Genomic DNA, 26,821 nt, shown 5'->3' on the forward strand with positions numbered 1-26,821 from the left:
CCCGCCCCCGCACCGCCCGGCGCAAAGTTTCAGTTTCGCTTTCCCTCGAAGTGCCTCCCGGTTCCCCGAACGGCGCTCCTCTCCTCCCCCTGCAGCCTTCGCTCCTGCCGCCACGAGGTGAGTAGCTCCCGTCCCGGCCCCGGGGGTGGGCGGCGGGCGGCGGGACCGACGGCCGCGTCCCCTCCTGCGGGCTCGGGCTCGGGCGGGGGGAAAGCGGGGGCCGGAGGGGGAAAATAGGAGGCGGGGGGGGGGGGGGGCAGGCCGCCCTTGTGAGGGTGAGACCCGCCAGGTGCTGAAGTCAAAGGAAGTTTCTCCTGAGCTTGTGATGCCTCCCAACTCTCACTGTCGTTGCCAGTACTGTTGTGTGCAGCTAATGTGCCAGTCCCGTCCCGAATTCAGGTTAATACACGCATTAAAAAAAAAAAAAAAAATCTGAAGTGGTTCCACTTGCGCTATGACTTAGCACCAGTCACCTCCCTCCGCCTGGATCCCTCAGACGGACGAAGCGCTTCCTGATTTCCGCCCTCCTTCCTGGGCCGGGCCCGCTGCCTGAACCGGGTGCCTCTGAGAATAAAGATGAGAGTGCACTCGGGCTCGGCGAGGGAGGAGGACTGGGGAAGCAAACCTCTGGAAGGCTTCGGAGAGGGAACTTGAAGCAAAATCTTAGAGAGAGAGAGGTGGGGGTGGGGGTGGGGTGAGGGGATGGTGGGGCATCTGAGGCACAGAGAGCACTGGGGCCTTGGAGGAGAGGAGATGGCTGAGGGGCATGATGGAGGAAGGGGCTAGATCAGTGCTGTCCCTACACATGCAAATGGAACCAAATATTAATATCTAATTTTAATGTTTAAAATGTTATGAGCCATATTTTTCATAAACAAGTGAAATCAATTTTAATGATGTTCTTTAACTCAATAGGTCCTAAATGTAATCATATATATCCTAAATTGATCACCCAGCATGTGATCAGTGTTAAAAACGTTTTCAAAATTTCCCTTTATTGTTGGAAGTTATACAGATGTACCCTTTTTTTTCCCCCCCTCACGGAACCATTCTAGCCTGTCCCCTCCTCCCCACCAGGCCTTCACCATTGTCAGTTCCATGTTTCTATGTCCCTGGATTTATTTTGTTCATGTTTATTTTGTCCTTTAGATTCTACGTATGAGTGAGATGATGTTCTGCTTGTCTTTATCTGACTGGCTTATTAGATATTTTACATACTTTCTGTCATTCTAAGTCTTTGTGATCCAGTGTTTATCTCACACATCTCAGGTGGGACTAGCCACACTTCAGGAGCTCAAGAGCTGCCTGTGGCTAACGGCCCACTCTGGACATACAACACGGGGCTAGACAGTGAAAGGCATGAAGATCAGTGGGAAGAACCGTAAGGGTTGTGAGCAGGTAAAATGTCTTGAAAAGATCAGTGGGAAGAAAGGGGAGAGTTGTGAGCAGATGAAAAGTCTTAAAGATCAGTGGGAAGAAACAGAAGGGTTGTCAGATGTGCATTTTGGAAAGATGGTGTTGACAACCATGTGGAGGACACTTTTGCAAGCAGGGATGAATGAAGGCAGAGAATCCAGAGATGAAGTTTTTACATATGGCTGGTAATACTGGAAATGGGTCAGTCTTTTTTAAAAAATATATATTTTATTGATTTTTTACAGAGAGGAAGAGAGAGGGATAGAGAGCTAGAAACATCGATGAGAGAGAACATTGATCAGCTGCTTCTTGCACACCCCCCACTGGGGATGTGCCTGCAACCAAGGTACTTGCCCTTGACCGGAATCGAACCTGGGACTTTTCAGTCCGCAGGCTGACGCTCTGTCCACTGAGCCAAACCGGTTTCAGCATGGGTCAGTGTTTATGGAAAGCAATTCGGCAGTACTATCAGAATTACAACTGCATAGACTTTATGATTCTGCAGTTAGGGGTAGGAGGGAGCCTTTCACACTTCTAAATTTGAACCAGGAAACATAATACCGATTCAAACACTAAGATGTAAAATTAAATACATTTAAATTTTTAAAGAGACTTTGCTGACATAGCTCAGGCAAGAGGCCCCGAGGCCCTGAAGGGAAGTGGTCAGTGGGTAAGAAGGATAGGAGCGCAAGGACTTAGGTGTTTAGACCTAATTGATGGGTTGTTTATGGGACAGAAGAGAAGATTCTAGATTTCGAGGGGATAAATAGTATAGCATTGATTGAACTGTGGAGTCGAGGAGAGAAAGCATGGACTTTGGAGGGAGTCGGGTGAGGGTAGGAAGGTGAATCCTGTAAAGGTAAAGTGAAAGGTAACAGAAGAACCAAGTGAAGATGGTTCGCTTCTGCTGTGAAAGCAGAGTTTTGGGACACAATGAAATATAGAAGAGAGTCTATTGAGGTTAACCGCACGGAGGACACTGATGAGCAGAGGAGGACTGGGGGTGAGGCAGGAACCCACTGCAGTGGGCTGAGCAGGCAGTTGGCTAGAGGAGGGGTCCATTTCTTCATGTTCCCGTGCAGAGAACAGAACTCGGTAGGAACCAGTGATGGAAAGTTGCTATTGGTGTTATTATTAAAATTGAAGAGACTGTTTTATGGGCAAAATGCTCCCTGCTCCTGATTTCTTTGGACATATATACGCCCACACACCCCCCTCAAGTGTATCTCTACGCCTTTAAAGCCTTACCTAAAGGGGGAAAAACAAACAAACAAGAACAACACTATCGAAAGCAAAGACTTACTTCTTTTATGAAAACAGCAGTGCCCTCTGGAGGCACAAATGCATCTTTCCTGGGACTTGACGATTGGACTGAACTTGCTGTTTTTCCTGACATGGAAGAAGAATAGTGCTCTGATGCTGTAGATAGCTGCACAAATTTTTTTTCTATTGCAAAGGCATTATAAATCATTTCACAGGCCTGCTGCCAACTCTGGACAACAAGTGTAGGCTACTGTGTCATTAAGCATTTTCATTTCCACCTATTAGATAGAAAATCATTAAAATAGTTTTTTCAGAGTCTCTGATTTTTATCCAGATATTCCCCTTATTAGATCAAGAATTTGTCACAAATTCAGTACACATACCCTTGACAGGCAAAACTATAACCCTTTCTTCAAACACTCTCCAGGGTTCTTCATGTTCACACAAAAGGCTGGTTTTTCCTCATTTTTTTTTTATTTTATTTTATTTTATTTTATTTTTTAACGATGTGCTCAGTCTTACCACTTGGTATCATTCTCCTCTTCTAGTTGTAAAAACCTGTTCCATCCTTCAAGGTCTTGTTCTAGTCTCACCTCCATAAAGTTCTCCCTGCTGTAGCCCACATGTCCCTTTCCCTTCTCTGAACTGCCTTTATGGTTTCAATTGGAACCTGAAGCCAAAGGATAGAAGGTAAACAGTAACTATGGCAGCAAAACAATAGTGCTTTTTCACTAGTAAAACTAAAACCTACTCATGACCAGAAATCATCATGTTTAGTTTTCCTATGGTGCGTTCTTACCAAATTCCCTAAGACTCTCTGGTCGGTACTTACTGCATCCTTTGTATTCATTCCTAGAAGTGGATCATCATATTTGGGGACAGCAGTCTATGCTTGGAAAAACAAAACAGGGTACAAACATTTGAAGACCCCAGGGTCCTAGAGGATGGAGTTTTCTAAGGTAAAGGCACTTATATATAAACATATATAAAACCTGGACTTTGAACAGCACATGAATAGTTCCATAATAGCAAGAAATCTGGGTCTTCATTTTGGTATTAATAGCCCAATTAAAGTTTCTCCTTGTACCATGTGAGACAAAGGGAATCCAGAATATGCTAATCTAATCAACAGAGGCAGCCTGAGGATGGATGATTTGTAAAAGTGACATCTCAGTGTCATTTTGATTCTATATACTCATTTAGCAATTCTGCTTTTGCTGAATGGTGGGATGGGGGAGGAGGATTATAGAGGAAGAATAAAAACAAAGAAATGGAGAAAATGTTCAAACGTAAAATTCTACTTTCAGGCTTGGGTCATGAAATAAGCAACTGAAAGTGGGCCCTTACTGGTAGCTGGGAAGGTGTAGCTGATGAGCTCATGTCTCCATGTCTTCTGTTCTATACAGAATAACCCAAGAGCCTTTGGAAATTGGAGGCCTATCTGAAAGTTTTGGTAATTTGGGCTGTGACCTTTGGACCTTTTTATGTGTTAATCTCTAACCCTTCATCTTATCCTAAATTGGAAGTGCATTGATTGGCCTCTAGGAAGTGAGGTAGGATCAGTGTTTGCTAGAATAGTTAGTATTTCAAGTATATCAGGCACACAGATTAAACAAATTGACCGACCTCTAGGTGTCCCCCCTCCCCTCAAACCCAGGGCTTTTTGCAGAGTACCTGTTGCTTTGTGATTTTTAGGCTGTATCTGTTATCAGTGATCTGTAGTCATTTGGTTTTAATTTTTTTAAAACCACTCCCATCATTTTTTTCACAGGATGCTGGAGCAGCAGCTTACAATGAGAAATCAGGTAGGATCTCACTCACAGACTGGCTTCCGAAAGCCTTTACTCATATCTGTGCTCAGTGGAGAAAGGGGAGTGCAGAAGGAGACTGTCTTCCCTGCAAGTGTTCAGGTGTGTAATTGCAGGACCTGTGGCCCCCCGGACCGTGCCTCAGTTGGGGGACTGCTTCAGGGGCAGTGTGCGTCAGCAGGCACCTTCTCTTAGGGCTCCCATTGATCCCCTTCTTTGCACATTATCTGCCACATACAGTAATGTAAGACTCTTCTGACCACAGCCCGAGGAATTGATCAGAAGAGGCAACCAACTGATGGTCCCTTGCTCAGTAAGGGCTGTCAGAGACAGGTTAATCCTAAGGGTGGCCCACTTGAGATTTTCTACCAAAGTGCAGGCTAATTGAATCTGGCTAGCGCATGCTACTTCTTCTATTTGTTTATTTAACTTTTTATTTTTTTTAACTGTTGATGGTACTACAGGTATCCTCTTTTTGCCCCCCTCCACCCAGCCCCCGCCCCACTCCACACTATTGTCTGTGTCCGTGGGTTATGCATATATGCATGCTGCTGCTTTTATTGAAGCCATCATAGGTCTTTCTAGGTAGCTGAGATGAGAAATATAGCTGAAGTAAAATATAACTAATTTTACCTATTTTAGGACACACAGTTTTTCACATCTGTTAAATGAAACTACTCTATCAGCCGAAACCGGTTTGGCTCAGTGGATAGAGCGTCGGACTGCGGACTGAAAGGTCCCGGGTTCGATTCCAGTCAAGGGCATGTACCTTGGTTGTGGACATGTCCCCAGTGGGGGGGGTGCAAGAGGCAGCTGGTCGATGTTTCTCTCTCATCGACGTTTCTAACTCTCTATCCCTCTCAATTCCTCTCTGTTTAAAATCAATAAAAAAAATATTTTTTTAAAAAAAAAAAGAAACTACTCTATCAACCGGTAATGTGCCACGTGTTAATTGGCATTGTTTTTCCTTACTCAGTGGCATTTAATAATGACATCTTAGATCCCATGAAATGCAGTCACAGGTTAGGTCCTCAAAGAAGCAGAAACTGAGATGGAGTTAGGAATGCAAAAGGTTCAGGGAAAGGAAAAGAGATGAAGCCAGATTGGGCAGACAGAGCCATCAAACTGCAGCCTGAGATGTCCCTTTAGGGGAGTCCCACATTGGACATAAATGGCTGTGATCAGCCACTGATGGGGGCCACCTTGGGAATAGTGTGACCCTAGCTGAAAGCTAAGATGGACCCTGAGGGCTAACAACTGGAGGCTGTCAGCTAACCATGTTCCCTCCTTCATAACCACATTGAGTGGGGATCTGAACAGCACAATTTATCTGCCACATACAGTAATTTTTAGTCAGTCAGTTTCAATTCCACCAAAATTGTTCCATGAAACTAGAATATGATGTTCCGCCCATTTGCTGGCCCATGCCCCCCACAGAGCATCCTTGACCAATGACTGATACGAGGTTGGATGAATATCCCAGCTCCTTTCCCTTCTGGTGGTATTACTGCTTAATTTGCTTCACAACACATCCTTCACTCATTTCCTTCACTTTTATGTCTTACTTTCCCACTCTGCCCTCCCATCTCATACTCCTGGTATTTTCTAGGATCAGCTGCCAAATAAACTTACATTCAAACCTTTACCTCAGAGTCTGCTTCTGCTAGTAAGAGAGCCCAGACTAAGGCACTAAGATTAAGCAAACAAGTTACCAATAAAGCCTCCACTTATTTTTGACTCATAATTGAATCCTTTCCTATATTTGTGCCTTAAGTGTAGTTCTTCCCAAACTCGCCATTTTAATGCAGGTTTAAAAATTCATGAGCTCCCATACACATAGTTTTCTCACCACCATCATTGTATCATGGGAGTATAACTACCACTTATGGAGTATTTACTGTATGCCAGACACTATAGTAAGTTCTTCATGGATGATTTACCATTGAAAAATCTTGGACATTCTTGATCTAATTACATATCTAGGTGAGAAAGATAATCAGGGAGAGGGATAGAGGAAGTTCTTCTCTCTTTTGTATATGGGACACTTAGTTTTCTGATGTGAAGTGGAATTACATTCTTTTCAAAGGAACTTTTACCCATTTCTTGATTTGTTTTGTTTTGTTTTGTTTTAATCTCTCCTATTCCAGAGACTGACATTCTTGGAGAAAACTGTAGTTGGCAAATACCCATTAATCACAATGACTTCAAATTTTTACAAAATAATGAAAGTCTGCTGTGTGAAGTCCTCCGGAATAAATTTGGCTGTGTCTCTACCCTGGTCTCTCCAGCCCGGGAAAGTAACAGTGTGCCTCACCAAGTCTTCAGAAAAAGGCTGACAGCGGGACTAGAGCTATCTGTCTGGAAGGATGACCTCACCAGACATGCTATTGATGTTGTGGTGAATGCAGCCAATGAAGAACTTAGACATGGAGGAGGCCTGGCGCAGGCCCTGGTGAAAGCTGGCGGCCAACAAATCCAAGAGGAGAGTGATATGTTTATTTCCAAATATGGTAAAATACCAACTGGTGAGGTTGCTATCACAGGACCAGGGAAACTTCCCTGCAAGTTCATTATCCATGCCGTTGGGCCTCGGTGGGAGGAGAGGGATGCAGTGAGATGTAAAGCTGATCTGCAAAAAGCCATAAGAAGTATTCTGAATTGTTTCACCTCTGACTATTCATCCCCTGAGACAGTAGCAATTCCAGCCCTCAGCTCTGGGATTTTCCGATTCCCTCTGGATTTGTGTACAAGGATCATTGTGGAAACTATCAAGCTTTATTTCCAAACGAGGCCACCGGCCAGTAATTTAAGAGAAATTCATTTGGTAAGCAATGAGGACCCCACTGTTGCTTCCTTTAAAACTGCTTCAGAATACATTCTAGGGAGTAACGAGCTGGGGTCCTCAGTGAGTCAGGGAGCCATCCTTCCTTTCAATACGATGGTTGTGAACAGAGTGACTCTCCAGATTGTCCAAGGACACATTGAACTACAGCAGGTAAGTCTTTGTTCCTCTATTCTTGCACTGCCAAAGGGGATCACTGAATTGTTTATTATCTATAAGAGTATGGACTTTAGGACAGACCATCTGGATTTGAATACTAGCCATTTACTAGCAGGGTGACATGAATCTAGTTTATCTTTTGATCCTCAATTTTCTCACCTGAAAAATGAGGATAATAATAAGACTTATATCTTAGAATTGAAATTAATACACATAAAATGCTTAGAATAAATTTTGGCACATGACAAATATTTATAACTATTATTGCTATTATTCTTAGGCACCATGAGGAAATAAAACAATTTTTGATTCCAAGGAACTTAAGATCTGTTCTACTCTTTTTATGTTAAAAAAAAAAAATCTCTTTGAAAAATCTCATTGTGAGACAAACCATCTGAACATTTCTGAAGCCACCTTCCCATAGTAAACAATGTATTCATTAATACAGTGAATTCATAATATTTAAGAGTAGGTCAATTTGTGACAAAAGAGTGTGGTGGACCAAGAAAGATTACTTCAGAAGATGTGTATTTCGGATCTGATCTCAAGTTGTTATAGATATGAATTGGCAGGAGGTGTGGCCTGGTTGTTAGAATGACTTGATTAGAGAGACAAGGAGAATAATAGATAGAGAATAATGGGCTGGACCAGGGGGGGCTATAAGTTGTATTCTGAGTATATGGTTCTGTGCCATGGGCCATGGATGATACAAAGTATGACTTAGCATTTAGCCAGGATTCCTTGGGCACAAAGGAGAGGGCTCTGGAAGGAAGGGGAGGGAGTCAGGGTAGCAGTGAACTTAAGTATTTCTGGGTTAGTGCAGCTCCCCTGTTAGGCGGAGAGTATCTTGAGGATGGGGATCATGGCTTGTTCAACTCTGTAGCCCCGAACCCCAGTCTGGGCCTGCTTCTAGGTGTTGAGCAAAATATTGATGAGTAAGTAAAGGAGGAAATGGGTAGCAGGATCTGCAACAGAATTCTTTTTCTTTTCTGGATCAATAATGTCACATTTTAGACTCTCCTGTGGCTGCAATCAAACAGACTTATTCCTACATGAAAAAATACCATATACTGCCTGCAAGACAAGAGATTGAGGGGATGCCCACAAAATGCAATACAGCCAAACCTCAGTTCTTGAACAATTCGATTCTAGAACAACTTGTTCATGAAAAATGTCTTGGTTGTCAAACAAAACTTCGTTTCTAAAACTCTCTCATGCTGATACATGTATTTTCAGTCACACATTTGTCAGGTGACAAAGAAGAGATTGCATGAGTATGAGTCAGTTTACTGCTAAACCTTGAGTTATTAACATCTCAGGAAATTGAACTGTGATTATTATGTGTGTTTTTTGTTTTTGTTGCTGCTTATTAAACTAGAGGCCTAGTGCACAAAATTCATGCACTTGGGGGGTCCCTCAGCCTGGCCTGCACCCTCTCACAGTCTATGAGCCCTCAGGGGATGTCCTGTGGGGAGCGGGCCTAAGCTGTCAGTCGCACATCCTTAGCACTGCTGCAGTGGAGCGAGAGGCTTTAGCCACCGCCACTTCGTTCACCAGCCATGGCTGAGTGGAGCTCCCACTGTGGGAGCGCACTGACCACTGGGGGCAGTTCCTGCATTGAGCATCTGCCCCCTGGTGGTCAGTGAGCATCATAGTGACCCGTCATTCCACCGTTGGTTGACTTGCATATTAGCCTTTTATCATATAGGTTATGTACAGTAAGTCTCATGGGTTCTAAGAAGGTTAGTGATAGCAGCAAAGTGAAAAGAAAGTTATGAGAACAACAATAGAGCTTAGACATGTACTGTATATAAGAAAGGATAACACGAAATCATTTGGGCGTCTGGAACAGATTAATTTACATTATTTCTATTGGAAAAAATTATTCAGTTTTCAAACAAATTGCTTCTTGAGCAGTCTTCTGGAATGAATTAAGTTGAAGAACTGAGGTTCCACTGTATTTACTTGATGTCATTAATATGTCAATTTAAAATTAAAGTGGACACATCCTTGTTAAATAACTTTCCATTTAACTAAAGTTTTATTGTATTTATCTATTGCCAAAAACATTAGGAACCTTGAAATTCCAAAAGGAAGCAGTATCCCCAAATTGCAAATTCTGATTGTATCAATACTTTCAAAGTGATGCATTCATTAACATCCATGAGAAATACCTAAGTTACCCCCAAAGGGAGCCAAAACCATCAGGGTGATATAAGGGGAAGTGAGCATGAGGGGGAAAAAGGATACAACTCTGTTAGTACAGTTCTTAGAGCTAACTAGGTGATATTACTTAAAATACAGCCCAAGTGAATATACAATCTATTTCTTTTTTTTAACAGAGAGGAAAGGAGAGGAAGAAAGAGATATAAATATCGATGATGAGAGAGAACCATTGATCAGCTGCCTCCTGTGTACCCCACACTAGGGATAGAGTTCGTAACCCTGGCGTGTGCCTTGGCCTCCTGGTTCATAGGTCGATGCTCAACCTCTGAGCCATGCCAGCCAGGCTGTACAATCCATTTCTGAAAGGACAGATGAAAAATTTATAGGATAAGTGTGTGAGTAGCGGATATGAGGACCCCACCAAGATGGAGGCCTACTTTTCACTGAAGACTTTTTTGTCTCATTTGTACTTTCTTTAACTATGTACTACTCACCTTTAAACAAAATAGGCGAAAATTTCCTGAGAAATTTCATTTCCACTCTGTGTAAAACAAAACAGAAAATTCACACAAAAATAGAAAAAAGAGATGACAGTGGGGCAAGGAATGAAACCACTCATTGATAAAGCTTAAAATAAATCACAGGGAATGTGCAGAATCTGGAAATATGGGAAGGATACACCAGCAAGGGGATGATAGATGTTTGCACTAAAAATTGTATCATTCACACACTTTGCCTAATTACTGAATAGGATAAACAGACTAATCATATGATTATTCTTTGGAGATAAAGAGATTCTGTCCATTATTAAATGATACTTTGTGGACTTAGGGTCTTCAGAAATATTTTTCAAAACTCTTCAGGGAATTAAAGACTAAAATTAGTCATTTGACAAAAAGTAATTTGAAAAGGAATCCTGTCCATTTTTTCCTTTTTCAGACAGATGTAATTGTTAATTCTGTATTTAATTGGAAGTTTGAAAGTGGTCCTGTATCGCGATCAATTCTACAACAAGCAGGACAAGAAATAGAAGTGGAATTTCTCAAAAAAAAGCAGCAGACATCTCAAAATTCCCAGTTAGTACTGGTCACAAAAGGATTTAAATTGGCCTGTCAGTATGTATTCCATGTGTTGTGGTTTTCAACATATTACTCAGATCAGGTAAGCTCAAAGTAAATTTATCTTTTTGTTTTGTAGCTTGAAAGTCTTTGTCGAATTTCTATCGAATCATTACATTAATGAAATATTATCAGGTTGTATAATCCCCATTTTCTATTACACCTGTGAAAATTTGAAATACTGAATAATTTTGTTGTTGTTTTTTGTTGTTGTTGTTAATCTTCACCCGAGGATATTTTTCCATTGATTTTTAGAGAGAGTGGAAGGGAGGGGGAGAGAGAAACATTGATGTGAGAGAGACACATCAATTGGTTGCCTCTCACACACACCCTAACCACAGCAGGGATCAAACCTGCAACCTAGGTATGTGCTTCGAACTGAATCAAACCTAAGGCTCTTCAGTCCACGGGCCAACGCTCTATCCACTGAGTCAAATCGGCTAGGGCTGTTGTTGTCTTAATAAGTTATCTTAAGAAGTTTAATCTAGTCGAAACCAGTTTGGCTCAATGGATAGAGCGTCGGCTTGGGGACTGAAGGGTCCTGGGTTCGATTCCCGTCGGGGGCATCTATCTTGGTTGCGGGCATGTCTCCAGTACGGGGTGTGCAAGAGGCAGCTGATCGATGACTCTCTCTCATCGATGTTTCTAACTCTCTATCTCTCTCCCTTCCTCTCTGTACAAAATCAATAAAATATATTTTAAAAAAAGTTTAATCTAAAATATTACGTAACACATGTCTAAATGTAAGTGAGTTTACCTCAAATAGGCATAGAAACATCCGTCTGCACACCATTCACCTCACCACACTGTACCCTGTAGACCTTTTCCTAAGTGGGCCTGGGAGTCTGCCTCTCTCTGTTTCCTTCCAACTGTTAAGTTCCAGGAGGACCTGGATTTCCCTTCTAGCACCATTCTAGTCAGATCTATTTCCTGTGGTGTCTTCCCATCTGCCTTTCTTTGTCTTTGTTTTGTCACCATTTCTGGTTCTTTCTTGGCTAGAGGGCCCTGTAATCCCTATCATCTCTATTTCTCAGTTTTCCTGTATTAGTATTTAGACAACCTTCCTGTATTAGTATTCATTTGGATGTTGAAACATTGATAGAAAGTTTAAATCTGCCAAGTATACTAGGAGAAATACATGGCAGACCTTAAAAGACTTTGAATAAATGCTGCGTATTCATTTTAACCTCTATCTCCTTTATTAAACTTCAAGAGCTCTTTATGTTGACCTGGAAGTGACAGATGAGTGGGGATAAACTGATGGGTGGCTCTCTGACCTGGGCAGGTCAACAAGACTACATAAGCTGGGAGAAATCATGGTGCCCAAAGGTCCTGAATAGCACAAAAAGGACCAGTCCATCACTTCAATTTGTTCAGCCTTTTCATTTATCATCATTTAACCTTATAGCTATAATGGGTTCCCAATGGAGTGGGACCTTTTCTGCTCTCTGAGGAGGCATGGACATGACCCTGGGGGAGAGTGGAGATTAGCATTGTTAAATATGTACAGGATCAAGGGGTAAGTTTTGACTTGAAGGCTGACCTTAAAATTGTGTTTTTGCTACAGAGATTGAAATGTGCAGTGAAGAAGTGTTTGGAAAAATGCCTAGACCTACATATAACTTCCATTTCCTTTCCTGCTCTTGGGACTGGAGGCATTGGTATTAACAACAATAGAGTAGCACAGATTATGTTTGACGAAGTTTTAGAGTTTGCCAAACATTATCCTGAAAAACAACTGAGTATAAACTTTGTGATCTTTCCTACAGACTGGGACATACACAAGGTAAGTTAATATCTTAGAAATGTCTTACAGTTAATTCATTCATTCATTCATTCATTCATTCAAATCTGTTTAGTAATCATGTAAGACACGGGGCTAAGCTGTATGGCATGGTGATTTTTCTGACTTGGTGAAATTTAACTTTCGTAAATTGTCCACCTCAGACCTTCCTGTATTAGTATGAGACATTAGAATGCCATTAGAGAAACTATGTTTAACCCACTGTCTTGCTTCACTTTTTTTCTTCGTTGGCACTTATTCTTCCCTTTGGTCCTTAAAGGTAAGCAAATTCCTAATTCCAGTGTAGGATCCTATGCTCCCCTTTCTTCTTTCTTCTTCCAAGCACACAACTATCCTTACATTTCTGCCATAACTTCTGCGGAGTCCAATCTTCTGAGCCAACTTCAGATCCACATCACCAACCCTCTCTCATTTCCACTCAGCTATCAAACTGTCATTGAAATATTTAAAACAAATTCTTTGTCTTTTCCTCTTCCATCAACATCCTTGGGCAAGTCCTTAGCGTTAATATGGGGGTAATAATCACCATCTTCAGGAGCAGTTGTGAGAACTCGAGGAGTTAAAACATGTAAAACACTTAAAACACTACCTCATGTACAGTAAGTCCTCTTTGAAAGTTAATTGTTATATTAGCTGTAGTGGGATAAGGTTCACTGAGTTCTGAACTGAATACTAAATTAAGTGAATTGTTTGTTATCTTTTTTCCAATTAGATTAATTTTTTAACAGCAAGGGTGTATCTGACTACTTTTGCCATGTCCAAGTACTGTCCTCAAATTCATCCTATTGTTTCTTAATTCACCTAAAGGTGGCTTCAGAGAGAAATCAGCTGTGGTGTAGGGGACTGTGTCTGTGTGTCTGAGTGCCTTTTGATTTCACTTCATCTCAGCTCTTTGTTTTTGAGTGGCCAGATCAGCTGAGTTTCTCACATGTGAATAGGTCACTGACATATTCAGCATAATTAGTATATATTGTGGTACTGTTCTGCCCTTAGAGTACTATCTCTTTGCTTTATTCCCACTTAGCTGGCATTTTCCAGAAGGACTTTCATGATGTTAAGAAAGACTAAAAAAGAAACGAGATAAGGTACAGCACCTTACACTAGGTTTTGAAGACATAGGTTTCTGATTCTGTCGACAGCAGCATCAAAGTGCTAGTGTGATTTTCCAGGGATGTATGTGGGTTCTGGGTATAAAGGACCTTCTGAGGGCCTAGCCCAGAGCGTGGCTCTGAACATTAGTCCTCTTTCCCACCCCCAGCCTGTCTCTATGTGGGATGTTGCCACTTTTTCTCCTTGTACAAGAAAACAGACGTATTGGTTCCAGCTTGCTCTTTCCTTGAACAAGTGTAAAGGTTCTTATTCCTTTTGCTGCCTGACTAGACACAAGGAGGTTTGTAGTGTCTGCTGATTTCCCCTGCTGACTTCAAATGATCAATGTGGCACCACTGATGGTGGAGGTGAGAGGGTACCTGAACAATGGGCTCTTGTAAGCCAGTATCAGCCGGCGCCAGCATATCTCTGCGACTCATCCATAGAACATGGTGGCCAATTACTCTGTGAGGTAGCCTGCCTTCTTGACAAAATGAATCAGCCTGTCCTTCAAATGAAATTCACCAGTTCCCCCCAAGCAGAGGACTATGATTGTGCCCTGGTTATATCTCTGAACTATTCATGAAGTACCATATCCCTACAAGCAGAGGACTATGATTGTGCCCTGGTTATATCTCTGAACTATTCATGAAGTACCATATCCCTACAAGAAGAATGAACCATGTCTAGAAAAGTTCATTCTTCCCAACCTACAATAAAAATGTACATGGCAGTTCCAACAAAAGCAGAAAGACTAGTCACAGTCTGAGGGCTAATAATAAAAATAGCTGCCGTGTTTTGCATCAGCCAAGTACGGTGCTAAGAAGCTGTCGCATTCCATTCTCACCCCGTAAACCTGTGGTGAGACCACTATTGTCATCTCCATTTTACAAATGAAAACTACGCACAGCTAGTCAAATGGCCAAACCAAGATTCCAACCTGGTCTGTCTGCCCCAAAAGCCTGTGTTCTGAACCACTAAAGAAAAACAGGAAAAAAATAAATGGAGAGATGACACATCTCTCAGTTCTATAACTCAAAGGAGAGGATGATCTTACATAGTAACTGACACTACACCCTAACATGGACCACCCCTTCAGGTTTGTTTCAATATCAACAATACATTACATCCATGTGGAGGCATGATGTGTGTGCACACATATGTATACCCTCTGGCCTTCTGATAAATACATCTCTCAGTGAGGGGTGTGTGTTCAGAAAGATCAGAGGGCAACTTACACATTTCTCACAGGGGCCTTACCTACAGGGGCAAGTCCCTACATTTCAGAAAATGGATTTGTCAGACATTCAGAGTTGACCTGATGCAGGAAGACCAACCTACACTAAACTCACAATAGGGTGATGCTTACATTCAGTGAGTATCACTGCTGACTGAAATACTTGTGTTCACCAGTATTTCATGGTGACAAAGACTACTGGTTGGAGCTGAGTATCTGTAAAAGGTAATGGTAGTCGTTCATATGGTTATTTAACAAATATTTATTGTGTATCTACCTTGTGCCAGGCAGTATGTCACAGAATAAGGAACACAGTAGTGGCACTCTTCCATTTAGGCATTGGTCAATTGTGGACAGAGCTGGAAAGACTTCCAAATTCCACTTTTCCAAACTTCTTGCAGACCATCTGCCTGGTATCCACACATTCCTCTAAGTTATTGCTGCTGGTTAAGTTATAGATTTCTTTCCAATTTAACTCAAAAGCCTTGCCAAATTGATTTCTCATCCTGAAACACATACTGACATTTAAAGGGACTTTGAGAGAGAGCTGATTTTTATCTATTTTGTGTATGGCAGCTATTCTTAATCTATTCATCAGTAGATAATTTATCTCATTTATTTTATTTCCAAGTTCTTGGACAAGGGAGTACAGGGAAGTTTCCCATAAGGACCTCTCCAGATATAAAATATGATAAGATAGAAGGCCTTTGGCTCTGGAAATAGAAGCTGCAAATATAATTTATGAAGAAAAATGGCTTAGAGATTAAGAAATTTTTACCATCTTTTTTATGAAGTAATTACTGCCAATTGTATCAACTTTAAAAAAAAGGAAGACACTGGATATGGTAATTCCAAACTCTAGGAGAGATGAGTTTCTTTAAAACAGACAAATGTCTTCTATGTGCCAGATACAATAGTAAGCATTGTATAGGAATTGATCATTTAATCCGATCAACAGAAAAAGCAATGTGTGTGTATCTTTTTTAAAATCAATTTTTTATTAACTATAAGAGCTTCTGCCTGATGGTTTTCTTTCCATTTTTCCTCTACTTGGTTCTCGGCCATGTTCTAACAGACTGTGGCGCTGCACTTGTTAGTCCCCAAGATTTTCCTACAGGCTGCTTTAGGTTTGTGGCAGTGGAAGTGGGAACTCACAGAGTGGATGAGGTCAGGTGTGGTGTGTACAGGTAGAGGGAGGGATTTTGATGACAATGACCAAAATCCCTGCTCTGCTCTGTTTTGCTGCTTATAGGCTTTCAGCACTGCAATGGAGAAGGTTAAGTCCAAGCACCAGCTTCCCAACAATTACAGTGGTGAGTAAGAACTTCATGGACCTGGAAGCAGCATCTCCCATCCAGGCTCATTCTATTCTTTTTTTTTCTCTCTTTTTTTTTGTACTTTTTAAAAATACTTTTTATTGTATATCCTTTAAGTGTCTTAAATGAACAAACTTGTGGATGTAACACATATTAAAACAATTTGATATGGTCTGAATGTATGTGTCCCCTTAAAAAATTTTTTAAATTTTATTTTATTGTTTAAAGTATTACAAATAGTAATACATGTCTCCTTTTTTTGCCCCATTGACCTTCCTCCAGCCTCCCCTACCCCCAGCACATACTCTCACCCCACCCTCTACCCCTGTGTCTGTGTCCATTAGTTATGCGTATATGCATGCATACAAGTCTTTCTGTTGATCTCTTACCTCCCCCCCACCAACACTCCCCAGCCTTCCCACTGTAATTTGACAGTCTGTTCGATGCTTCTCTGTATCTATCTTTTTATACATCAGGTTATAATGTTCTCTATTATCCATAAATGAGTGAGATCATGTGGTATTTTTCTTTCACTGCCTGGCTTATTTCACTTAGCATAATGCTCTCCAGTTCCATCCATGCTGCTGCAAATGGTAAGAATTCCTTCTTTTTTATAGAAGCATACTATTCTATTGTGTAGATGTACCATAGTTTTCTAATCTACTCATCTGCTGATGGGCATTTAGACTGTTTCCAAATCCTTGCTATTGTAAATTGTGCTGCTATGAACACAGGGGTACATATATCATTTCTGACTGGTATTTCTATTTTCTTGTGATATGTTCCTAGAAGTGGTTTTACTGGGTCAAATGGCAGTTCCATTTTTAAATTTTTGAAGAAACGCCATACTGTTTTCCACAGTGGTTGCACCAGTCTGCATTCCCACCAGCACTGCACGAGTGTTCCTTTTCCTCCACATCCTTTCCAGCACTTGTCATTTGTTGATTTGTTGATGATAGCCATTCTGACAGGTGTGAGGTGGTTATTGTTTTGATTTGCATCTCTTTGATGATTAGTGACTTTGAGCATGTTTTCATGTGTCTTTTGGCTTTATGAATGTCCTCTTCGGGAAAGTGTCTATTTAGGTCCTTTGCCCATTTTTTAAATTGTATTGTTTATCTTCTTTTTGTTAAGTTGTATGAGTTCCCTATAAATGTTGGGGATTAAACCCTTATCAGAGATAACATTGACAAATATATCCTCCCATGCAGTGGGCTTTCTTGTTGCTTTGTGCAGAAGCTTTTTGTTTTGATATAGTCCCATTTGTTTATTTTCTTTTTAGTCTCTCTTGCCCTAGGAGTTGTGTCTGTAAAGATATTGCTACAACATGTATCTACAAAGATATTGCTTACATTCAAGTCCTTTAGCCATTTCGTGTATGGTATAAGTTAGTGATCTAGTTTCATTTTTTTGCATGTGTCTGACCAAATTTCCAAGCACCATTTATTAAAGAAGCTGTTTTGGCTGCATTGTATCCTCTTGCCTCTTTTGTCAAATATTAATTGAGTGTAATGGCTTGTGCCAGTACCAGGAAGCTCATTCTATTCTTGATCATCTAAATTAATAAAGGGGAGGAGAAGAAGAATAAAGAAGCCAAATATATCTCATTGTGCTCCTGCTTAGATACCAACCTGCTCTATACCTGACCATGCTCTTGTTCAGTCCAGTTTTATGATATGAGCAGAGTGAGGCAAAGTTGCCTTAGGTAATTCAAAGTGTGGATAGTTCATTTACAAATACTGTCTATAATTTTTCTCTAAAAAAAAAAAGTTCTGCCCTTCACAAACTGACTTAGCCAGCACTCTTTCTGCTCTGAATAAGCAAACATCTAAATGGGGTTACTCTTTAATAATTATAAAAAACACATCTCAGTAATAACAGATAACAATAAGTGGATTAACCCAATGCTATCCAAACCTAAGTAATCATTAGGATCATGATGGGAACTTTAAAAAACAAACACACCAACAAGCATATGTATACTAGTAAGCTCTAACTCTACAGATTCTGATTCAGAAACTCTGGGTCTGAGCCAAGCATGTGTATTTTTCAATGCCCCCTAATCAATTTTGATGTGGAACCGGGTTTGGGGATCAATGAACTAAACCAATCCTGATTATTGGAGGCTAGAGAATGTTTAACTCTCTCTGTCTTACATTTCTTTTTCTTTTTTTCTTCTTTTTTTAAAAATATATTTTTATTGATTTCAGAGAAGGGAGATGGAGAGATAGAATATCAATGATGAGAGAGAATCATTTTTTTAAATAAATCTTTATTGTTCAGATTATTACAAATGTTCCTATTTTTTTCTCTCCATTGCTCCCCTCCACCAGGTTCCCACCCCACCCTCTGCCCTTTCCCCACTTCCCATTGTCCTCATCCATAGGTGCACAGTTTTTGTTCAGTCTCTTCCTGCACCCCCCCACTCCCTTTTTCCCTGAGAATCGTCAGTCCACTCCCCTTCCATACCTCTGATTCTATTATATTCAACAGTTAATATTGTTCATCAGGTTTTTTAATTCTCTTGGTTTTTATTTTTTAATTTTTTAAAAACATATTTTATTGATTTTTTTACAGAGAGGGAGGGAGAGAGATAGAGAGCTAGAAACGTCGATGAGAGAGAAACATTGACCAGCTGCCTCTTGCACACCCCCCACCGGGGATGTGCCTGCAACCAAGGTACATGCCCTTGCCTGGAATCGAACCTGGGACCCCTCAGTCCACAGACCGACGCTCTACCACTGAGCCAAACCGGCTTCGGCTAATTCTCTTGGTTTTTAGATTCACTTGTTGATAGTTACTTATTTGTTGTTCATAATTTTTAACTTTATCTTCTTCCTCTTCCTAGATTCTGTTTTGGCAGTGATGAACTCCTTTAGCTTTTTTGATTCACTTGTTAATATATATGAATTTGTTGATCATAATTTTTATCTTCACCTTTTTCTTCTCCTTTGTCTTCCTAAATAACCCCCTTTAGCAATTCATATAATACTGGTTGGTGGTGATAAACTCCTTTAGCCTTTTATTATCTGCCCTTTAATTCTGAATGATAACTTTGCTGGATACAGTAATCTTGGTTATAGGTTCTCGCTATTCAACATTTTGAATATTTCTTGCCACTCCCTTCTGGCCTGCAGGGTTTCTGTTGAGAAATCAGCTGATAGTCGTATGGGTGCTCCCTTATAGGTAACCAACTGCTTTTCTCTTGCTGCTTGTAAGATTCTCTCTTTGTCTTTTGCTCTTGGCATTTTAATTATGATGTGTCTTGGTGTAGTCCTCTTTGGATTCCTCTTGTTTGGGGTTCTATATGCTTCCTGTACTTGTAAGTCTGTTTCTTTCACCAGTGGGGGAAGTTTTCTGATATTATTTCTACAAATAGGTTTTCAGTATCTTGCACTCTCTCTTTTTCTGGCACCCCCATAATTCTAATGTTGGTATGCTTGAAGTTGTCCCAGAGGCTCTTTACACTATCTTCAACTTTCTGGATTCTCTTTTCTTCTTGCTTCTCTAGAGGAGTGTCTTTTGGCTCTTCGTATTCCAAATATTTGACCTGATTCATATTTTCCTCCATTCTGCTGTTGGATCTCTACATAATATTTTCCATTTCAGTCAGTTTATGTTTAATTTTTAGTTGGGTCTCATTAAATTTATCAGCCTTTTCTAGGAAATTCTTGAAAAACCTTATAACCATGGTTTTGAACTCTATATCCTCCATCTCTTTCATTTGAGATCTATTTCCTGGGAAGCATTTTCACTGCTTCCCAGAGTTGGTAGGATGGCTTTGTGTGTTTGGTGTCCTATATGGGCCAGTGGGTTAGCCTCCCCAGTTACCTGAGGTAGACACTCTTGGTGCTCCCCCTTGTGGGACTGTGTGTACAGCCTTTTTGTAGTAAGTCTTTATTGTTGTTGGTATCCCTGGGAGGAATTGACCTTCAGGCCAATTGAATGTGAGTATCAGCTATGTCTTCTCCGGGATACCTTCTGTATTGGAGACAGTCTTATAGGATCCTACTTGCAAAACTGCAATATCCTCTGTGCTCAGTTTGGATGGGACGGAGTCTGACAGTCTTGGCTTCCAGTCAGCCCTGCCCTTGTGCACTCGCCTGAGTTTCTGCCTGACATCTGCCTTCCGAGGGTCCCCTGAGTTTCCGCCTGACTGTCCCAGATTCCCCAAGCAAGAGCATGGGTGCCTCAGGGGGCTCACCCGGAATTGGGTTGGGTTTCTGTAGTCTGGAGCTTCTGACTCTTTCTGCTATGGAGAGGCTGCGGCAGTCTCCAGGGTCAGACCTCTCTGCTCGTACTCACTCGCGCGCAACCGTAGACCCTGCCCACTGTGGCTCCCGGCTCCCTGGTGTCCCAGTCTCTGAGTCTCTGGGTCTCTGGGTGCCTCTCTCTACAGAGTCCACCCATATGAGCCTAGGTCCACAGGGTTTTGGCCAGGGTTGGGGTTCAGTACAGTCGGAAAGGGTTCAGTGCAATCGGGGACTTCCTTTCCCTTCCTGCCAGCCAGGCATTCAGCCACCCTTCCTCTCTGTGCACGAGTGTCACCCTACCTCAGCGCTTTGTGGCTCCCAATCAAATCCGTGAGCCTCTCTCCTTCTTTCTAGTTGTAGATTTCCCACTCCGCCAGCTTTTCTGTCTTTTTGAATTATATCCGTTCTGATTTTGTTTTGTTTTTTTAATTATTGTGTGAGGTGGCAGCTTAGGTGCTTACCTAGGCCGCCATCTTGGTTCCTCCTATTTTATCGATTTTTTTACAGAGAGAAAGTGAGAGGGATAGAGAGCTAGAAACATCAATCAGCTCCTCCTGCACACTCCCCACTGGGTATGTGCCCGCAACCAAAGTACATGCCCTCGACCGCAATCAACCCAGGACCCTTGAGTCCTCAGGCCAACGCTCTATCCACTGAGCCAAATCAGTCAGGGCCAATTCTTCTTTCTTGATGATGATGGATTAAAGAAATATCAACACATGTTTTTGTTTTCTCCTAAAAAGTAATGTAAGCTCCCAAGCAGAACAAGAGTTTAAAAAAAAAAAAAAAAAAAAAAAAAAAGTATGCCTCCAATTTAAGAAACACTCACCACTCCCCTCCCATACAACTCACAGTTCTTAGTGTTGTATATATAAAACTTTGACTGACTTTTATTCAGAGGGGGCCATCTTCCCTCTCCCCTCCTTCACTCCCGACTTTGAAGTCTGTCCTGATACTTTTCCATTGTTCCTAATACCACCCAACTGCTACATTAGGCAAAATACGTTAATTGCCACTATTGTCCTGAGATCACTTACTGGGAGGCAGAATTGTGTGAGCACTGGAATCAGACTGCCCACACATACTAGCTCCCAGGCCACCACGGACTAGTCCTAAAACCATTGGCAAGTTTCTTTTTCTTTTTTTTAATGTATTGATTTCAGAGAGGAAGGAAGAGGGAGAGAAAGATAGAAACATCAGTGATGAGAGAGAATCATTGATTGGCTGCCTCCTGTACACGCCCGCACTGGGGATCCAGCCCACAACTCAGGCATGTGCCCTTGACCAGAATTGAACCTGGGACCCTTTAGTCCACAAGCCAATGCTCTATCCACCGAGCCAACCCAGCTAGGGTGGCAAGTTTCTTAATAACTATAGTTAGTGTCTTCATTTGTAAGACGGGGCTACTATTAATACTAATAGTATCTCATTGGGTTGTAAGGATTGAATAAAATATATAAAGCTCTTAGAATAATGCCTAGAATATAGCAAGTGCTCAACTTACCTTTTTCCCATCAAAACGTTACTGAGATTCGTCCATGTAGCTAAATTCACTACTTTTCATTGCTATAGTAATATTCCATGTTGAAGGGCCTGGATATTTTCCAGTTCTTGCCTGTTACAAACAAGAATGTGAACTTTATTGTACACATCCCCTGATACACATGTGCCAAAGTTTTTCTAAATAATATAATTATAGGAGTGGTTGCTCCAATTTTACATCTATCATAAATACCTAGGAGTTCCAGTTGCTCTGTGTCCTTCCCAACATTGGAGATTGTCAGACTTATGAATTTTTGCCAACATGGTGGGTAATTTTTCATGTCCCTGGTTACCAATGAAGAGAAACATCTTTTCACACATATATGGACCGTTTGTGTTTTCTTTTCTGCGAATTCTTTTGCCCAGCTGGCTATTGGGTTGTTTCTTTTTAGTAATGATTTAAGGGAATTCTTTATATATTTTAGGTGCTGCTTCATCTATGAATTCTCTCTCAACTGGTCCACCCTCCCTCCCCCTCTTTCTTTTTGGAATTTGGGTTCAGAGCCACCCTAATCCATCAGAGATTCTTCTACTTGATATATATCTTTACTCCTTGTGGAGGGGGTTGCAGAGAGAGGTATACGTGGGTGGGATGGAATCAAATTCTGTTTCTTTTTTTTTTTTGCTGGGATATACTGTGTCCAGCAGCAGGAGCTGCTAAGCTCCCGGTGCTTGTGGAGGGGTGAAATGTCCTGTCACACACAGATAAGATGTAAATGAGAATCACAGGTAGTGGAATTATGGGTATTTCCTTATTTCATTATACTTTGATAATTTTTCAACTTTTCAATAATAAACAGCTATTCTTTTTATAATCAGAAATACGTTTTTTAAAAAGAATTTTACTCTTTAAGCTCTGTTGCTTCTGAGATGTTTGATTTTAAAAATATATATATTTTATTGATATTTTACAGAGAGGAAGAGAGAGGGATAGAGAGTTAGGAACATCGATCAGCTGCCTCTTGGTACATGCCCCTGACCGGAATCGAACCTGGGACCTTTCAGTCTGCAGCCTGACGCTCTATCCACTGAGCCAAACCGGTTTCAGCCTGAGATGTTTGATTTTTAAACCTGGGATTAGTAAGAGGTGGAGGAAAATCCCATTCAGCAGGAAATAATAGTTGGTCAACATCCAGAGTGAGATTACAAGGTGAACTCATCTGTGAATTGGTAAATGCAACATAGAAGGGGCAGGGGTTGATAAACCCAACTCAGGGAAACTGTAAACTATACATCTAGATTTCCTTTATACCCAACAGAGCTCTCAGAGATAGTACTTAATTGAAGCTGCTACAGTGACAATATCCTGGGGCAAATACTGGCCATGGTGTATTGTTCTGCTCTGGTTTAAAACTCACCTGTCTTCTGTGGTTGTTTATGATAGTCTTTTCAGTCCCCCAGGAGATCAGAGGGAACCCAGAAAAGGAGCTGAAAGCTAAATCTCCTGCTGTCAATCTGATGGGATTGAACCGGGAAAAAATATGTGAGGCCCAAGAATGGATCCAAAGAATGCTGACCCTCCAGGATAAGCACATCATTGAGAATAATCATATCCTCTTCCTTGGAAAAAAGGAACATGACATTTTGTCTCAGCTTCAGGAAAGAGTCTCTATCTCAGAGATTATCAGTCCGGGAAAGGCAACTTTAGAGATTCAAGGAGCCCAGGCTGACCTCATTAAGGTAGTTATGAACATTGAACTAATGCTGTGTGAAGTTCAAGAGGAAATAGCAAAAAAAAAGGAGCGAGCCCTTTGTAGCTTGTCAGGTGAGTAACTTTCTATTTAGTTGGAAAGTCAGCTCTCCCTGCTGTCCTTTTGGGTATGATTATGTCTGTCTGTGTGTGGATAAGAAAACAGAAGAGAGAAGGAGAGCAAACTATGCAGGTTCTGTGCTAGGCCATAAACTTGTATAACCATTTTGGGGCTCTGTTTCTACCAGCAAGGTTAATTATAAGTAAATAAACACACACTCACACTTGGATTTACTTATCATGACTTGATTACCTAAGAGGAAGTTACATGGAAAGCCAAGGGTAACCCACTCCTAGGCAGTGGGGGGGAAAGCACATCTCTAATTCTGTAGATGGAGCATTCAAATGTAGACACATTCCACTTGATTTTTTAAAATTGAATTTTATTACATGTATCTGTTGCTGGCAACCTTAGGAACCCTAAAATTACTTACTTTGAGCCTTCTCACTAAAATAAATTATTAATTGGTACTATTAAGTATATGCAAACAGCACCCATTTTGTGGAGCAAAAATCCATCAAGATGATGGGGAATTGGGGTCTATAGAGATCCTTTTAACATAGTCCTAGAGCTAACTAGGAAATTATACCATTGGAAATACCACCTAAGGTGTGGTGTGGTTATTTCATTCACTTATTCAGCTGATGAATATTGCATCTGTGATATGTACCAAGCATTGTTCTAGGTGCTGAGGATACAGTGATAAATGGACATTGTTTTCACTAAGAATCTAATTGGGGATTCTGAGAAGCAAGCAAGGTTATTTAGGAAAGAGGGTGAAAGTGCTCTGGGAGCACCTAGGAGAGGCACCCTAACCAGACTTGTATTTCAGAAAGATCACTGGTTGTAATGTGGAGAATGGACTTAGTACAGCAACTCAGATGCAGGAATTTAAAGGACACCTTATTTTCACCGTGTGTTTATAAAAATTATTTAGGCAGAAATGGTCAAGATGAGGGGGAGTTTGCAGTAAATGTTGTAGCCACATTCCACGGAAAACTCAGTGTCCAAAAACATGGACAAAAATCATATGCAAGAATGAGACCCAAGATTATGATTTCTATTAGCTTTTAAAATGTAATGCTTGTGAATATGTAAACTGACACTGATACCTCTCAAGAGAACAAGAGACAAAGAAATATTGATGTCCTGTAAAGGTTATAGCATCACTTTAACTGCATTTGTAAGGTTGAGCCCTCCTCCAGCTACTGGCAATTTAGCCATATAAGTTCCTTGATCTGCTGCAAGGTGACATTTTTAGTAGCTGATGACTACACTTCAGAGGCTTATACAGACTCATCCTCTCTTAATAAGGTTAAGATCATCATTAACAAAATGGATAAATCTGAAACAAGCTCTTACTACAGAGAATACCAACTATCCATCAGAATAAAATTTAAATGATAGAAGTTAGGCATCACCTCTCTATTGTGTTGCTCTTTTAATCCTTCCTGGCAAACTTTTCTGGTAGCAAGAGTTTATAAATTTTGAATCGCCAGTGCCTGGCATGTAATCATAATTCAATAAATATTTGCTGAACTCAAGTCAGCTGGACTTAATACTATACTTCATCAATGTGAGCTATTGCTCTCCAGATTTAACTTAGAGTCTCTTCCTTTGAGATTTCCTGGCTTTGGAGTTCCTTTGCTTGGGTGTTTTGTCCTTCCTGTCTTCCAGATTTACAACTTGACCCTCTAGCAAGTTTCTCTGGATGTATCATCTGCTTTTTTTAAATTTGGCCCACTCCATTAGAAATGTGCTGGGCACTAGGTTATTTTAGTATACGTGGTCTACTAGTAAAGTCAAACTCAAACAGGGGGAAAAGTAAGCCTGTTGGGGAATTTCTATTTTGTCCACCTGTGCATTTAGTCCAATAAGGAGCTTATTTGGACAATAACAGGTAGTCCCTTGAACTTAAAAAAAAGGGGGGAGGGAATAAGTAAGTTAAAGAAGAAAGGGAGGAAATACATGACACAGTTTAGTCTTAATCTCCAAATTTTGCTCTTGCTTGGAAGTGGCATATGAATGATGTATATACCAAATATTCTGCCAGAAAGCAGTGGGGAAAGCCAAATTTATAACTTGGATCTCCTTACTTATTAGCTGTGTGATATTGGGCAAATTATATAAGTCTCTAGGTTTTAATTTCCTTATTTGTAAAATTGTGTTGATTATTTCAGTGGTGGAGGTATAATGATCATATGAGGTAGAGATACGAAATCTTTGAAAACCTTGCTGTGTTATATAAACAACATATCAATTTTTATTATCTCTTAACTAGTGACCCAGTGCTTGAAATTTGTGCACCTTAAAAGGGGATTAATAGAGGAAATAATTTAATATTGCTATTTGTCCTTTCACTATAATAGAAGTGTCAGAGATGAAAGAAAATTAGTAAAATGTATATGAAAACCTTTTGTCATAGGGCTCACCACAGGACCCAGAGTCAAGTCCCCGCCCACCCACATGCACCTCAAAATCACATGAGACCCAAATCCAGCCACCCCACCACCACCATCAATTGGGCTAGAGCCAGACCTGGCCAGTCCCACCCTTGTCAAGCCCTGCTGGGCAGGGGGTGTAGCCTCAGGTCCCCTGGCCCGATGCCAGGATGGGGGCAGGGGGGCGGCGTGCCTTGAGGTTCTCCATCAGGCCCTGCCAGGTGGGGGGCACAGCCTGAGGTCCCCTGTCAAGCCCCTCCAGGTGGGGGGGGAGGGGGCACGCAGCCTCAGGTCCCCCATCAAGCCCCACTGGTTGGGTGTGTGGTCTGAGTTCCCCTGACCCAGCACTGGGGTGCACCTTGAGGTCCCCCATCAAGCTCTGCTGGGTGGGGGGCACAGCCTGAGGTCCCCTGTCAAGCCCAATGGGGGTGGGGAGGGCATAGCCTCAGGTCCCTGCTGATTGCTCTTTAAGGCTCCTTTTGGGAACTTGGCCTCAGCTGTGGGTGCAGCCATCTTTGTGACTGAGCGATGGCATTTGCATATTTCCTCTTTATTAGATAGGATGTTTTCTTATGCCTCTTTTTTTGTTGATGGGCATCTTGACTGGAAGTACAAA

The 26,821-nt window shown here is 41.3% G+C and overlaps 1 protein-coding gene and 1 long non-coding RNA gene across 8 annotated transcripts in view; both read left to right on the forward strand.

The window, feature by feature from the left end:
• PARP9 (poly(ADP-ribose) polymerase family member 9) overlaps positions 1-26,821 on the forward strand; it is a 36,115-nt gene that overhangs the window by 263 nt on the left and 9,031 nt on the right. For 2 of the 7 annotated variants that reach the window (XM_036443825.2, XM_036443837.2), the window contains exons 2-8: positions 3,536-3,638; positions 4,451-4,589; positions 6,635-7,482; positions 10,594-10,815; positions 12,340-12,558; positions 16,155-16,215; positions 23,407-23,778. In XM_036443825.2, coding sequence (XP_036299718.1) covers positions 3,624-3,638; positions 4,451-4,589; positions 6,635-7,482; positions 10,594-10,815; positions 12,340-12,558; positions 16,155-16,215; positions 23,407-23,778 — 1,876 coding nt within the window. In that variant the 5' untranslated portion in view covers positions 3,536-3,623. Of the gene's footprint in view, positions 1-5; positions 118-704; positions 796-3,535; positions 3,639-4,450; positions 4,590-6,634; positions 7,483-10,593; positions 10,816-12,339; positions 12,559-16,154; positions 16,216-23,406; positions 23,779-26,821 lie in introns of those variants that run through there. The other 5 variants (XM_045583945.1, XM_036443826.2, XM_036443830.2 and 2 more) reach the window with 5 other exon arrangements.
• Positions 12,565-15,721, forward strand: LOC123652637. The gene is made up of 2 exons (XR_006742082.1): positions 12,565-14,252; positions 14,320-15,721. It is a non-coding gene; the product is annotated as an uncharacterized LOC123652637 (long non-coding RNA).

Source organism: Pipistrellus kuhlii, unplaced genomic scaffold, assembly GCF_014108245.1.
Source record: "Pipistrellus kuhlii isolate mPipKuh1 unplaced genomic scaffold, mPipKuh1.p scaffold_m20_p_2, whole genome shotgun sequence".
NCBI classification, from domain to species: domain Eukaryota; kingdom Metazoa; phylum Chordata; class Mammalia; order Chiroptera; family Vespertilionidae; genus Pipistrellus; species Pipistrellus kuhlii.